At 49.9% G+C, this 15,262-nt stretch overlaps 1 protein-coding gene across 2 annotated transcripts in view; it reads left to right on the top strand.

The window, feature by feature from the left end:
* Nucleotides 1-15,262, top strand: part of DHX9 (DExH-box helicase 9) — a 47,502-nt gene that overhangs the window by 30,739 nt on the left and 1,501 nt on the right. For both annotated transcript variants that reach the window (XM_045027411.1, XM_045027412.1), the window contains 6 exons: nt 7,716-7,827; nt 8,515-8,676; nt 8,857-8,984; nt 10,850-11,079; nt 12,421-12,536; nt 13,489-13,689. In XM_045027411.1, coding sequence (XP_044883346.1) covers nt 7,716-7,827; nt 8,515-8,676; nt 8,857-8,984; nt 10,850-11,079; nt 12,421-12,536; nt 13,489-13,689 — 949 coding nt within the window. The remainder of the gene's footprint in view (nt 1-7,715; nt 7,828-8,514; nt 8,677-8,856; nt 8,985-10,849; nt 11,080-12,420; nt 12,537-13,488; nt 13,690-15,262) is intronic.

The following is a 15,262-nucleotide window of genomic DNA, read 5'->3' as shown; positions in this document are numbered from 1 at the left end:
TTGTAAGTAGCTTTGATATTTATATTGCTAGATAGACATTTATATTTCTAGGTTTTCTTTGGCTGGAATGACATGTCTGGAGACCCCTTTGTGGCTCTGGGATGCATTTTCTGGGTAGCAGTGAGTTCTTCTTCGAGTGATTGCTCCTATGCATTCCAGTCAGGTGTGCACGCCGCGCGTGCACGGCTCTTCGGAACATTTTTACCCTAGCAACTCCGGCGGGCCGGCTGGGCGCCCCCTGGAGTGGCGCCGCTATGGCGCTGGATATATACCCCAGCCGGCCCGTCCGCTCCTCAGTTCCTTCTTACCACCCGTGATGGCCAGTTGGAACAGTGGAGTGCTCTCTGTCCTCCACAGCCCTAGCGTTTCTCTACCTTTGTATGTATATAGTTGTTAAGTACTTAGTTGTTAGATAGTTGAATAAGTTAGTTAGTTATAGTTTAGGATAAGGGAATAAGGGGGGTTTACCCCTCTTCTTCCGCAACCGGTGCGGGCTCATGCCCAAGGCACCGGGGTTTAAGCCCTGTGCGACTTGCCAGCGGCACATGCCGGTCGGGGATCCGCACGACTCCTGCCTGCGCTGCCTCGGGGAGACTCACCGTCCAGATAAGTGCCCTATCTGCACGGCTTTTAAACCTCGAACGAGAAAGGAGCGGGACAGTCGTTTGAAACAGCTCCTCATGGAGGCAACGCTCCAGCCCCCGGCACCGACCCCGCCGGCGCCGAAGTCATCATCAGCGCGCAGCGCACCAGCGGCCCCGAGCCAATCTGGTACCGAGGCTCCTCGGCCTCCGCGAGCGGCACCGGCGACCCGGCACCGTTCCCTCTCCCCGTCAAGAAAGCGCAAGCCGGCGAAGGCGACCTCGCAGCCGCAGCCTTCGGGACCAGTAGCCCAGCCATCACCGATGCCTCCGGTACCGGCTGTGGCGGTGCACAGACCATGCACCGTACCGTTGACTCCGGCGCCGCAAGGGCCGTTGAGTCCGGTACCACCCTGCTCCCCGGTGCCGACCGCGGTCGAGCTACAGCTCCCGTCCACGCCCGAAACATTCTCGACGGCGAGAGAGCTCATAGAGCTCACAGAGGCACCGAGCCTCCGGCCCGCAGCACCGCCGGTGTGGGCTGTTAAGTCAGCGGGCAAGCCGGCTATGATGCGGCCCCCTTCCCCGACGGACGGGATAGATGGCGCTCCAGGACTCGGTCTCGCTCCCGGTCCCAAAGACGGTCACCGTCGCGCCGCTCCAGGTCCCGGCACCGCTCTCCATCGCGGTACCGTTCACCTTCTCGCCGGTCGCAGTCCCGGTACCGCTCAACATCGCGGTACTGGTCGCACTCCCGGAGACGCTCCCGGTCCCGATCACCGTCCCGTCAGCATCGCAGAAAGTCCGATTCCCGGCACCGTGACTCCAGAAGCCACTCCTGGCACCGCCAGTCGAGATCCCGGTCGAGCTCCCGGCACCGGTCGAGCTCCCGTCACCGCGGCAGTCGATGGTCTCGCTCGCCATCTCGGTACCGCGACGACCGGCACCGACCCTCAGCACTGTCCGGGGACAGGTTGCCAGTTTCGACGGCGCAGTCTGTCAGTGCCTCCGCACCTTCGTGGCCATCCCGTCACTCATCGGTCGCTTCGCGGGCAGACAGCTATGGCCATCTGCAGGTGGCCCCGCACGGACAAGTCCACGGGGCACAGCAGCGGGGTTTTTGGGTCCCCTGGGCCCAATACGAAGCTCAAGGGCTACCTTGCCCCCAGCGGACCCCAGCCTCCGAACGCAGAGTGACGGAGGCCACTGTCAGCAGGCCGCCCCCATCACCGGGTGAGGCCCAGTTACCGCCTGATCCCGCGGAGCATCCACGGTCCGAGTCAGCTGCCCACCCCATAGAGGACCCACTTGCGGAGGCTGTGGTCCAAGGTCTGTCCTCGTCATCTTCACCAGACGAGGCGGTGGCGGGGGCTTCTACGGCAGACCCTCCACCTATTGACTTGCGGGCCCACCAGGACCTTCTTCGCAGGGTGGCGAAGGCTATCGACCTCCCGGTAGCGGAGGTCACTGAGGACGAGGACCCGGTGACAAATGTAATTGGAGCTGAGGCTCCAGTGCGGGTGGCCTTGCCATTCATCCGCACTATTCAGAAGAACGCCACTACCATCTGGCAGTCACCAGCGTCCGTCCCTCCCACCGCCCGCGGTGTCGAAAGGAAGTACTCCGTCCCCCCCACGGGGTACGAGTACTTATACACCCATCCTGCACCAGACTCGCTCGTGGTCCAGTCGGTCAACGACAGGGAGAGGCATGGTCAGCCAGCTCCAGCGCCGAAGTCCAGGGAAGCGAGGCGCATGGATCTGTTGGGCCAAAAGGTCTATTCGGCAGGGGGTCTCCAGCTCCGAATCGCCAACCAAATGGCCCTCCTCGCCAGATACACCTTTGACATCTTGGTGTCCCTGGCGAAATTCGCAGAGCTGATCCCAACAGCCTCGCGCCAAGAGTTCACGGCCCTCCTGGAAGAGGGCAAGAAGTCCTCCAGGTCCACCATCCAGGCCGCTCTGGACTCCGCGGACTCAGGTGCTAGAACCCTGGCCTCAGGAGTAACCATGAGGCGCATCTCCTGGTTGCAGTCCTCCACATTGCCACCGGAGGTGCAGTACACCTTGCAGGACCTACCCTTCAACACTCAGGGTCTGTTTTCTGAAAAGACGGATTCCAGAATTCAGACCCTGAAGGACGGTCGCATAGCCATTCGCACTCTGGGTATGCACACACCGGCTACCCAGCGAAGGTCCTTTCGGCAGCAACCCTACCGGCCATTTAACCAGCCTAGGTCGTGACCCTACAATAGCAGGCGTCCCGGCCTGAGTCGCCGTAGACCGTCGGGCAACAGGCGCAACCAGAGCCAGGCGCCTTCCAAGGCCCCTCAAGGGCCCAAACAGGCCTTTTGATGGGATGCCCGAGGACGGCCCATCAGTCTCTGTACCGGATCCTTCCCGTTTATTTTGCAACCGCCTTTCCCACTTTCTTCCGGCGTGGTCCCAAATAACATCGGACAGCTGGGTGCTTCGTACAATCCAGTCTGGTTACCGCCTTCAATTTGTTTCGCCCCCTCCTTCTCACCCGCCTTCCCTGTCCCTCTTCAGGGACCCCTCTCACGAGCAATTCCTCCTACAAGAGGTCGAGACTCTGTTGAGCTTGGGTGCCATAGAGGAGGTGCCTCACGACATGCGGGGCAGGGGATTCTATTCCCGATATTTTCTCATCCCCAAGGAGAAAGGAGGTCTTCGACCCATATTGGACCTCCGGGAGCTCAACGCAGATGTGCTCAAGCTCAAGTTTCGCATGGTCACCCTGGGGACCATCATTCCCTCCCTGGATCCGGGAGACTGGTTTGCCGCCCTCGATATGAAGGACGCATACTTCCATATCGCGATTTACCCTCCCCACCGACGCTACCTGCGTTTTGTGGTCAACGGTGCGCACTACCAGTTTGCGGTGCTACCCTTTGGCCTGTCCACCGCGCCGAGGGTCTTCACCAAATGCATGGCAGTAGTTGCTGCAGCCCTCCGCCATTGTCGCATTCATGTATACCCATATCTCGACGACTGGCTGGTTCGCGGGACATCCCGACAGCTGGTAAAGGACCAGATGTCAGAGATACTATCCCTGTTTCGGTCCCTCGGCCTTCTCATCAATGCCGAGAAGTCCACTCTAGCTCCATCACAGCGGGTGGAGTTCATCGGAGCGGTCCTCGACTCCACTTTGGCCAGGGCCTGCCTCCCATGCTCTCGGCACCAGACGATGGTATCCATCATCCAGGACCTTCTCACCTTTCCCACAACAACGGTTCGGTCCTGCCTGCGCCTCCTGGGCCACATGGCGTCCTGTACGTTTGTCACGGCGTACACGAGGCTCCGCCTTCGCCCCTTTCAATCTTGGCTGGCGTCGGTATACCGCCCGCACCGCGACTCAATAGACATGGTAGTCACCGTCACAAAGCCGACACTCGCTTCGCTCAGCTGGTGGCTGAACCCAGAGGTCGTGTGTGCAGGAGTCCCGTTCCGTCCTCCTCGCCCATCCGTCACCTTGACCACGGATGCCTCGGCGTTGGGATGGGGGGCTCACCTGGGCGACCTTCACACCCAGGGTCTCTGGTCCCCCCAAGAGCTCGCTCTCCACATCAATGTCCTGGAGCTGCGAGCGATCCGCCTAGCGTGTCACACCTTCCGCGCCCGTCTGCAAGGCCGCTGCGTGGCAGTCTTCACGGACAACACGACGGCAATGTTCTACGTGAACAAGCAGGGTGGAGCCCGCTCCTCCCTCCTCTGCACGGAAGCGATGCTCCTGTGGGATTTCTGCGTGACCCACTCAATTCACCTGGAAGCGTCATTTCTTCCAGGAGTGCAGAACACGCTGGCCGACCATCTCAGCAGGTTGTTCCTCTCACACGAGTGGTCTCTTCGTCCGGATGTGGTGCACACAATTTTCCGGAGGTGGGGGTTTCCCCAGATAGACCTGTTTGCCTCCAAGGAGAACAGGAAGTGCCATCTCTTTTGCTCATACCAGGGTCGCTCCCCAGGCTCCCTGTCGGACGCATTCCTCTGCTCCTGGACGGATCACCTCCTCTACGCCTTCCCTCCGTTCCCGCTCGTACACCGAGTGCTACTGAAGCTTCGGAGGGACAGGGCCCATGTCATACTCGTCGCTCCGGCCTGGCCGAGGCAGCACTGGTACACCCTGCTGCTCGAGCTGTCTGTTCGGGATCCCATGCCCCTCCCGTTATGGCCGGACCTCATCACGCAGGACTTCGGCAGGCTCTGTCACCCGAACCTACAGTCCCTCCATCTTACAGCTTGGTACCTGCGTGGCTGACCCACGCAGAGAGGGACTGTTCGGCGGCAGTGCAGCAAGTCCTGCTAGAGAGCAGAAAGCCTTCCACTCGCTCCACCTACCTTGCGAAATGGAAGCGTTTCGCGCTCTGGTGTGATCAACGAGGCCTCAATCCCTTCGTAGTCCCTATCCCTACCATCCTGGACTACCTCTGGTACCTTAAGGAGCAAGGTCTTGCGGTCTCCTCCTTGAAGGTGCACCTGGCAGCCGTGTCCGCCTTTCGGCCATCCATAGAAGGTCGTTCCATCTTCGCTAACCAGATGGTTTCCCGCTTCCTTAAAGGCCTGGACTGCTTGTACCCGCCGGTGCGGCGTCCTACTCCGACCTGGGATTTAAACCTCGTTCTGGCCAAGCTGATGGGACCGTCCTTTGAGCCCCTGGCCACGTGCTATCTACTCTATCTCTCCTGGAAGACAGCCTTCCTCGTCGCAATTACATCGGCAAGGCGAGTCTCTGAGCTCCGTGCCCTAATGGTTAGTCCACCATACACCGTCTTCCACGGAGACAAGGTGCAGCTTCGACCACACCCGGCCTTCCTCCCTAAGGTGGTGTCGGCCTTTCACCTTAATCAGGAGATCTTCCTTCCGGTCTTTTTCCCGAAGCCGCACGCCTCACCTCGTGAGCAACAGCTTCACACCCTGGACGTCCGCAGGGCCCTCGCTTTTTATATCGAGCGGACGAAGCCCTTCCGGCGTTCGACCCAGCTGTTTGTAGCGGTTGCCGATCGCATGAAGGGCGAGCCGGTCTCCTCGCAGCGGATTTCCTCCTGGGTGACGGCATGTATCCGGACATGCTACGAGCTTGCTCGCGTGCCATCATGTCGCCTGACCGCTCACTCGACGAGAGCGCATGCCTTGTCGGCCGCCTTCCTAGCCCGTGTCCCCATCCAGGACATTTGTAGAGCGGCCACCTGGTCTTCTGTCCACACCTTCGCTTCCCACTACGCGTTGGTGCAGCAATCCAGAGACGATGCAGCCTTCGGCTCCGCAGTCTTACACTCTGCCACGTCTCACTCCGACCCCACCGCCTAGGTAAGGCTTGGGAATCACCTGACTGGAATGCATAGGAGCAATCACTCGAAGAAGAAAAGATGGTTACTCACCGCAGTAACTGTTGTTCTTCGAGATGTGTTGCTCCTATCCATTCCAGACCCGCCCTCCTTCCCCACTGTCGGAGTAGCCGGCAAGAAGGAACTGAGGAGCGGACGGGCCGGCTGGGGTATATATCCAGCGCCATAGCGGCGCCACTCCAGGGGGCGCCCAGCCGGCCCGCTGGAGTTGCTAGGGTAAAAATGTTCCGAAGAGCCGTGCACACGCGGCGCGCACACCTGACTGGAATGGATAGGAGCAACACATCTCGAAGAACAACAGTTACTACGGTGAGTAACCGTCTTTTTCTGAAACTGGAGCAGTACTTAGAACACAAATGTTCCTCTAGATGACTTCCTAGCTTCAGGCTTGTTTTTGTTACATTTTACGAGGATCTTATGAAGCTGGCTACTACTGTATCTTCAGCTGTGAGACTTATATATATGAGATGTGACTGAGTCCACTGCATTACAGCATTTGGGATACTGGTTCAAAACAAGTCTGATCTAGGTTGATGGATTCTGTTATAATTATTTTGCACTTCTGTACTGCCTGGTCACCCAGTTTTGTGAGATCCCTTTGTAACTCATTGCAGTCAGCTTTGGACTTAACTATCTTGAGTACCATAGTTTCAAATTTTGCCACCTGACTGTTCACGCCTCTTTCCAGATCACTTATGAATATGTTGAACAGCACAGATGGTCACTACAGATCCTTAGGTAGCCCCCACTATTTACCTCTCTCCATTGTGAAAACTGACTATATATTCCTACCCTTTGTTTCCTATCTTTTAACAAGTTATTGATCCATGAGAGGACCTTCCTCTTATCCCATGACTGCTTAGTTTACTTAAGAGTCTTTGGTAAGGGACCTTGTCAAAGGCTTTCTGAAAGCCCAAGTAGGGTGTTTTGACTGGATCTCCCTTGTCTTCAGGCTTGTTGATACCCTCAAGGAATTCTAATTGTTGAGGCATGATTTCCCTTTACAAAAGCTGTGTTGACTCTTCCCCAACATAACATGTTTATCTGTGTCCAGTATCAGAGGGGTAGCCATGTTAGTCTGGATCTGTAAAAGCAGCAAAGAGTCCTGTGGCACCTTATAGACTAACAGACGTATTGGAGCATGAGCTTTCGTGGGTGAATACCCACTTCGTCGGATGCATGTGTTCAGTCATTCTGTCCTTTCCTGTAGTTTCAGCTAATTTGCTTGTTACTGAAGTTAGGCTTACTGGCCTGTAATTGCCAGATCGCCTCTGGAGCCCTTTTTTGAAAATTGGTGTTACAGTAGTTGTCTGGTTACAGAGGCTGATTTAAGCAAAGGTTGTATATCACAGTTAGTAGTTCTGCAATTTCATACGAGTTCCTTCAGAAAACTTGGGTGAACATCATTGTTAAAGTTCTTAAACTAATCTCTCATCCAAGGGCTAATTAAATCCTTGGTTTGACTTTGGGCTTGTCTACACTGGCAATTTACAGCACTTCAAAAAACACACCCCTCCAAGCGCAGCAAGTTTCAGTGCTGTAAAGCACCAATGTACCAGCACTGGTAGCCACGCTCCCAGCGCTGGTAGCTACACCCCTTATGGAGGTGGGTTATTTTAGAGCGCTGGGAGCTCTCTCCCAGCACTCTGCTACGACCACACAAGCCACGTTAAAGCGCTGACGTGGCAGCACTTCAGCGTTGCCAGTGTAAACTAGCCCTAGGCAACTGCCAGAACCATCTTTGCTGATCAGTTAATCGCTTGTTTCAGAGCTGGATGCCCTGGATTCTAATGATGAGTTGACACCTCTTGGGAGAATCCTTGCTAAACTCCCCATTGAACCTCGTCTGGGCAAGATGATGATAATGGGCTGCATTTTCTAGTAAGTTCCTCAGTATCAATGATGATTCTTTGCTGTCTTGCCCTGTGTTCTTGAATCTTCAGGCATCCAAAAATGTCAAAAAAAGATGCACCCAGATGGGCTGTGAATGGCACTGTGGGTGGTGGCGTGGAGGGGAAGGGGAGGGAACTGAATATTCATGAGATTAGGAGACAAATAACATCACTGGGTGTGGGGAGCCAAATATTCATGAGCTAAGGAGGAACTGAATGGCACCAGTAGAGACTGAATATTCATGAAGTGAGGGAATGGGACACTGAACACTTGTAAGATCGGAGTGAACTGTGGTTGGGGAGATGTGGACAGTTAGCATTTGAGAGACGAGGTAAAAAGAACCATGGGACTGAATATTCATCAACAGAGGTATGCGGGCACTGGTTTTAATCATGAGGGGTGGTATTGGAGAGCCCATTATCTGGAAGAGGGTGGTGAACAGGATTGTGAGAACAGATGGGGGAGGGGAAAGGCATAATATTCATGAATGTGCTGTGAAATTCCAGTATGGGAAGAGCTGCTGTAAAGAAGTCTCTCTAAGAATAAGTACTGAGGTAATGAGGCCCATGTCCTTAAGCAGGAAGTTTTTACTCATGTCAGTGGGCCTGTAACAGCTGCTGGCAACAAGACTAGGAACAAACCCAGTCATAAATATTTCTATGGTTTTTGTTTCAGTGTAGGAGATGCTGTGTGTACCATCTCTGCTGCCACCTGCTTCCCTGAGCCTTTCATCAGCGAGGGTAAACGGCTGGGTTACGTCCATAGGAATTTTGCGGGGAACAGGTTTTCAGATCATGTAGCCTTGCTTTCAGTCTTCCAGGCCTGGGATGACGCAAGGTATGTTGGCTTAGCACAGAACTTGATGGAAGATTAAGGGTAATATTGGGTGAGCAACTAACTGTGACCTGACTAGATAGCCAAATGGCTGTGTTAGAGTTTCCGTTTGTGACACTCATTCTTCTCTTGTGTAGATCTTCTTGAGTCCACATGAGTCTGTCTTGACTGTTTCCTTTTTAGAATGGGCGGTGAAGATGCAGAAATACGATTCTGTGAACACAAAAGGCTCAACATGGCTACACTCAGGATGACTTGGGAAGCTAAAGTCCAGCTTAAAGATATTCTTATCAATTCTGGCTTTCCAGAAGGTAATACTCCATGGAAGTAGTCATTTCAGTATTGTCCTCTTCAATCTTTGAGTTGAGGGATAGGTTTCCAACCTGTTGGCTGGCTAATAGCCCAGTAATGGTGAATACACGGTATGTGGGACCATAGTGAATTTGCCCCAGCACTGTTGTGCTGTTAAAGCAGCTTCCACCTGAGTGTTGCTGCATGCATTCTGCCTCTCCTGGCTGAGAGCAATTTAAGGACTTGTCTACACTGTGCATTAGTGCGTACATTTGGACTACATTAATGAGCACTAGGGAACTTAGTGTGTGCCAGCAGGGTCCATGCAGACCAATCAGTGTGCATCACCCTAGTGCACACTAGAACTTACACCACTCTAGCGTGGACTAATGCACAGTGTAAACAAGCCCTACAACTGCATGTGAATTTAGCACTGCAGTGGTGGTAAATTCTGGAGGGCAAGGTTATGAGGAATTTGACCTTTAAGTGGTAGTTGTCTTTTCAGATCCATCTCCATGGTTTTGCTTCTCATACTTCTCTGCCTCTTACCTCTGCCATATATGCTCCATATTGCAGTGATATTCCTTCTGGATGAGAAGAGCTAGAGACTGCCCTTCCAAAATCACTTGGCATAGCTGTTGTATTATCCTAAGGGAATCACTCAGGGCATTACCTCCCCACAGGATCTGAACATTGCCTTTCCTGCTCTGTAGTTTTCTGGGCTTGTGCTCAGATCTTCACTACATAGCATGTTAGCTTAGAATTCTTCGTATTTGAGTTTTCATTTCCATTACAGTGGGAATATTACAATACATAGCAAAATCTCTCAGCTAGTTACCAATATAGGATTGAGCAAGACATGACTTAACACAGCCATGTGCAAATGGCAAGAAGTCAGATTTTCTTTCAAATGGAGTCTATTCAGAGAGAAGACCAAATTTAAGGAAGGTACCTGTAAGTATCCAAATTAGGTTGGATTTATAGAGACGTTGTCAACTTGAAATCTAGTAAATTTTAGTGCCTTCTGCATAAAATTAATAGCAATGGCCAGGTCCCTAGAGGACTTCATGGGGTCCTTGCCTCTCACCCGTTTTCAAGGTAAAAACTTGGGGAAGGGTTTGGGGCGGTTTACGTTTATTTTGTCCTTGTAAGGTTGACTTTGAGGAGTATGCTTGGGTTGGGGTCTTTCGGTTAGGAGTCAATGCAGAGTTTCCATTCTTGTGGTGGAAGAAAAGCCCTTTTTTTGAAGAGGAAGGCTTTACAGTGTTTCCTAAAGATGGGACAGGTTCTAGATTCGATAATCTCTGCAAGTTTTGTTCCATGTTAAAAAGTTGATGGGAATCCAAAGTGGTGTTGCTCTCCCTTTCATTTTCTTAATATCCAGTAGTCTGTCTTTCTCCCTCTGCTCTCAGGGATAAATGCTACAATAATTCTCTTTCTGGGCTGGATGACCCAACAACCCCCAACCTGGGACTCCAGGTTTGTTGTGACAAGCACTATTACAACATCCAACCTGACCACTTCGGGAGGTCCTATGTTTCCAAAACAAATGAAGAAAAGATGTGATACAGCTATTCCTGGACAAGTCCTTGTTCTTGAGAATGTGGGAAGGGGAATGACTTTTCCAATTTGTAGTTTATTTTTTAGCTCTTTTCTCATTGAATACTAGAAAATGTGTGTTCAGTTTTACTCATTACAAATATAGTTCTTTAATGTTGATGTGATGCAGCATTCAAATGCCCTTTTCTAAGGGCAGAGATGTCTTGAGAACCAGTGCCTAAATAGTTGAGTCAGTAAATCTTCAGATCAAAGATCCTGAATAACTTAGTTACACTGCACTATGTGAGATCTGGAAAGTAGCCTGTTTTCTGTTCTCTGTCAACAGAGTGTTTGATGACTCAGATATTTAACAACACTGGACCAGATAACAATCTAGATGTTGTGATCTCCCTGCTTGCTTTTGGTGTATACCCTAATGTCTGCTATCACAAGGAGAAGAGGAAAATTCTTACCACTGAGGGGCGCAATGCACTTATCCACAAGTCATCCGTCAACTGTCCTTTCAGCAGCCAGGACATGAAGTATCCATCTCCTTTCTTTGTTTTTGGTGAAAAGGTAAAGAGAACCGTGAAATACCTTCTTTTATAAGGTTACCAAACTTTATGCCCATTCTTCATTTCAAAAGGAGCCTCTCTGGCACTGTTTTATTTCTTTAATGAAAATGTTAGTGCTAGTGAAACAGTGGATTGCAGCCCTGGAATCCTGTATTCCAAGGCTCTTCTGTTGTATGGCAAAAAAGCATGGAATTAGCCCTCTCCTCTTGCTGTTCCCTGCTCAAGGTCAGTTTGTTCAGAATTCCATGTTCATTTATTTTATATTGTGCACAATCCCCAAGTGTTCAGCATGCTGCATATTTTTGAATTGACAAGTAACTGCTTTATAGAGTCAAGGGGCATGATGGAGGTTTAAGGAGCTGAACAGGGGGACAGCTATGGCTTGTGGCACCCATGAAGGTGAGGGCAAGTAGCTTGTGTTTTTGTTACCAGAATGCATTTGAGTCTTTTGGTGCTGGAGAGGGGATTCCATCTCCTCTTCACACCTGCGCAAAAAGGAGAGGGAGAGAGAATTACAAATTTTGGGGGGGCTGCAGGCATTAATTCCTTGCTCCCGTCACTCTAGCAACCCTGGATAACATCAGGCTGCCTCATTGCACTCCACCCCAATATCTGCCGCAACAGCCAGCAGTGACAAATAGGCAGCGATATACTTATCGCTGATCTCTAACCGTAACTGGGCTTGCTAACACACCATTGAAATGAATAGGGCAGTTCACATAGTCAGAACCATTGTCTCAGTCTGTCTGCAGAGTTCAGCAGATGTCACTGAATTGGTTTATGCCAGATCCTATTTTGAAGGTATTCTCAACAAGTACCATGTTCAGGTTTTAGTTTATATAAACAAAAGCCTAGAGTTTTAGCAGTTATGCAAGAATTTACAAATCTGCAATTGTGGGACAGTTGTGTAATCACCAGGAATATATGGATCCCTGACTATCCAAAGAACAGATTGCAAGCTTCCCCTGGAGTGCCTTACCAAAGTGCAGCATCCCAGACCATCTGATGCTGGGGCATTCTGCTGAGACTGACAAAACTTGGTGTTTTTTGTAAAGTTACACCTGTTCCTTAGGAACTGCATTGAGACCACAAAATTCATTTCACATGGACAATTGAACAGCTTTTAAATGGTAATGAATTTGTTTCAAGCAACCAAAGCTGGATTCACAGCATCTGTCCTGATCTGACGAGCTCTCTCTCTCAATGGATTAGTAATAAATACAATCTCCCCGGAATTATCCTGTTTGTAAAAAAAAAATTATTTTAGTTTCCATGGCCAGTGGAAGAAGGAGCCATCTCTTAGTTCTTCAGATGGGAAACCATATTCCTCTTCTACCTGCAGATCCGAACACGAGCTATCTCTGCCAAAGGAATGACCTTGGTGAGCCCGCTGCAGCTGCTTCTGTTTGCCTCAAAGAAAGTCTTATCTGATGGAGAGATCATTCTGGTGGATGACTGGTATGAACTTCCTAGTTGATCATGGATAACTGTGAGGAGAAACAGCTGGTAACATAGCTATAAGTATGTTTAGAATGGGAAATGTAGGTCAGGCTGTGCAGTAACAGATGAATTTCATCAGAGCATTATCATTGGTCTGTGTAAGGATGGGGGAACAGTTTATTTTGGCAGCTCCTGTTTTTTCTGTAGATTATGTTCCTAAATTGAAAACATGAGGCACTGGCTGGATTCCACAAAAGCTACTTTCCCTGAGATCAGATCTGAATTAGAGGCAGTGTAGAATTTGGGTCACCGCCTCATAGACAAGCAGGAGGAAAGATAACCTCATCGTTAAGACACAGGTCTGGGTCAGGAGTGCTGGCTCTGCTACTGACTTCCTGTGACCTTTGGCAAGTAATTGGGAAACAAGTAAAAAGACAGTCTTTACAATGAGGTTAATGCCTACCCACTTCTCAGAGTTGAGGCTTAGTTCACTAACATTTGTCAAAGTTGATATTATGGGATGGCGGGTAGTTTTTTATGATATCTTTGTATCCTTAACAGGGCCTTGAAGAGCCCCTGTATTTTTGAGCCTGCTTTAACGTTTTGGCATCTTTTAATCCCAGAGGGTAATGGAGTAGTAACTGGTAGTACCTGAAGCATTCCAGGTCCAAAGAGCAGGGAGTCAAAAATGTAGCAGCTGTTCTAATTGGCTTCTGATTTTCTCGCAGTGCTGGGGAATCTCAGATGTTGCCAATCATACTTTTTCGGTTCCAGATGGCGGCATTTCCCATTGTTAGGGTGTTATCCATACTCTTAACTTTGAAGTTCTAAGTGTTTTCTGTGGTGGTTGGCACTAGACGCACTGAACACCTGCTCTGTGGAACATTGTTCTCTATAGCCTCTCTCCTGTAGGCTATGATGCTCTATATCTAGAGAGATCTTCATTTTGAAATCGTTTTTCCTGCTCTAGGATTAAATTGCGGATGTCTCATGATGCAGCTGCCTGTGTCACTGCCCTACGTGCAGCAATGGAAGCTCTTGTTGTTGAAGTAACTAAAGATCCTGAAATCATTAGCCAGCTGGACCCAGTGAATGAGCGAATGCTGAATGTGATCCGCCAAATCTCCAGGCCTTCAGCGGCTGGCATCAACCTCATGGCAGGCAACACAAGGTTAGTGCCAATCTGTTCACGTATACAGCTGGATCCTTGGAGTAGGAAAACATTCCTGGTAGCTTGGAAAGCCTAAACATTCCAAAGGCCAAAATGTGTGTCTGAACTCCTGTGCCAGCAAGAACTCCTGTTGTGGGATTTAGTTTGGAAGCAGGCTACCTGATGTAGATAGAGTGTTGAAGTTTTTATATACTCATATTTTCAGTGAATCATAATGTCTGAAAATCTTCCTAAGAAACTGTGCAAGCAGTGAAGTTGCAGGTTGATGGAGGATGACAAAAGGAGAATAAAATGATGGCTCCTATAGTTAAGAGTTAATGAGGTTTGGTGTGATTGGCTATCCTGTGATACAGCATATACCAAGGATCTTCTGGATTTCACAGACGAATTGAGGGGGCTGGTCTACTCATGCATGCCTTTGAACTGTTTGGGAAATGCACACCGTCACATACAAAGTATACTGACTGTAATTCCTTCCCCAGGCCACATGTCACCCTCCCGTTAGTGGCAGAATTATAAAAAATGAGGAATAGCAGTTTCAGGAAACTGAAATAACAAAACCCTTAGGGCCTGAAGTAGAAATCTTTCAAAAACCTGGGAGAGTATGGTTAAACTATAGCAACTTGGTATGCACAAATGGTTACTCTGCAGAGAGTAACCATTTCACTGGCCTGCAATAAACTTCACACCAGAAGACTGATCTTGGTATGAAGTGTTTGAACAAGTTAATTTCAATTTAACCCTACTGTCAAATTCGGAATATGGTAGTTGTAATCCAAGAGGCCATGCTACCCTGGTGTGTGCATCATATGGCTTGAACATTCTGGCAGCTGTAGAGTTAATTTGGATTTGCAGTGGTGGGCATTAACTTGTCTACTGAATTTAACATACTCCGAGCATGTGTGTTTTCCACCTACTCAAGACTATTTAGATTGCCTGAAATTTCATACCCTTCACATCAATTTGTGTTGCTCATTATACAGAACAGATTTAAGATGTAAAGATGACTTTCCCCAAATCTCTGGAGATATAGTAATGGTTGAATTGCAGGCAAGGAGAGAAATGTATTAAAGTGTTTGACTTCTCCATTCTACCACACATACTCTTCCTGAAGAGATCAGTGCATCAGTTCTTGAGTGCTTATCTATTCAGACTGTGTGGTGCTAGGATTCCCCCTTGGTCCTAATGGCTGCCTAAGAGCAGAAAACACTACTCTACTCTACCATTAGTCAGATTAAGTGTGGGCAAAGCACACATCAGGGTTGGGATCTTTCTTGTAGAGAATGGGTGCTGAAGCTCCTCATCCAGTCTGTATAAAGAATGATAGAAATCAAAGAAGTGCTCCAGGCTCCTAAACCACTATAAACTGTACCTGTGTTGCTCAGTACAGCAAACCATTACAGACAGCAAGAACCACTTTTTTTGCAGTTTTTACAAAAATATCTGAAAATAGTTGGTGTCTGTCCACACGAGTCTCACCACTTCTCATAATACAATACCTATTTGTGCTTTTCCATACCAGTGGTAAACATGGCTGTGTATAGGGGAAAGGGAGCTGTAGAGCTCTGTGATG

Source organism: Mauremys mutica, chromosome 8, assembly GCF_020497125.1.
Source record: "Mauremys mutica isolate MM-2020 ecotype Southern chromosome 8, ASM2049712v1, whole genome shotgun sequence".
Taxonomy (NCBI): Eukaryota; Metazoa; Chordata; order Testudines; family Geoemydidae; genus Mauremys; species Mauremys mutica.
This window is presented reverse-complemented; position numbering and strand designations above follow the sequence as displayed.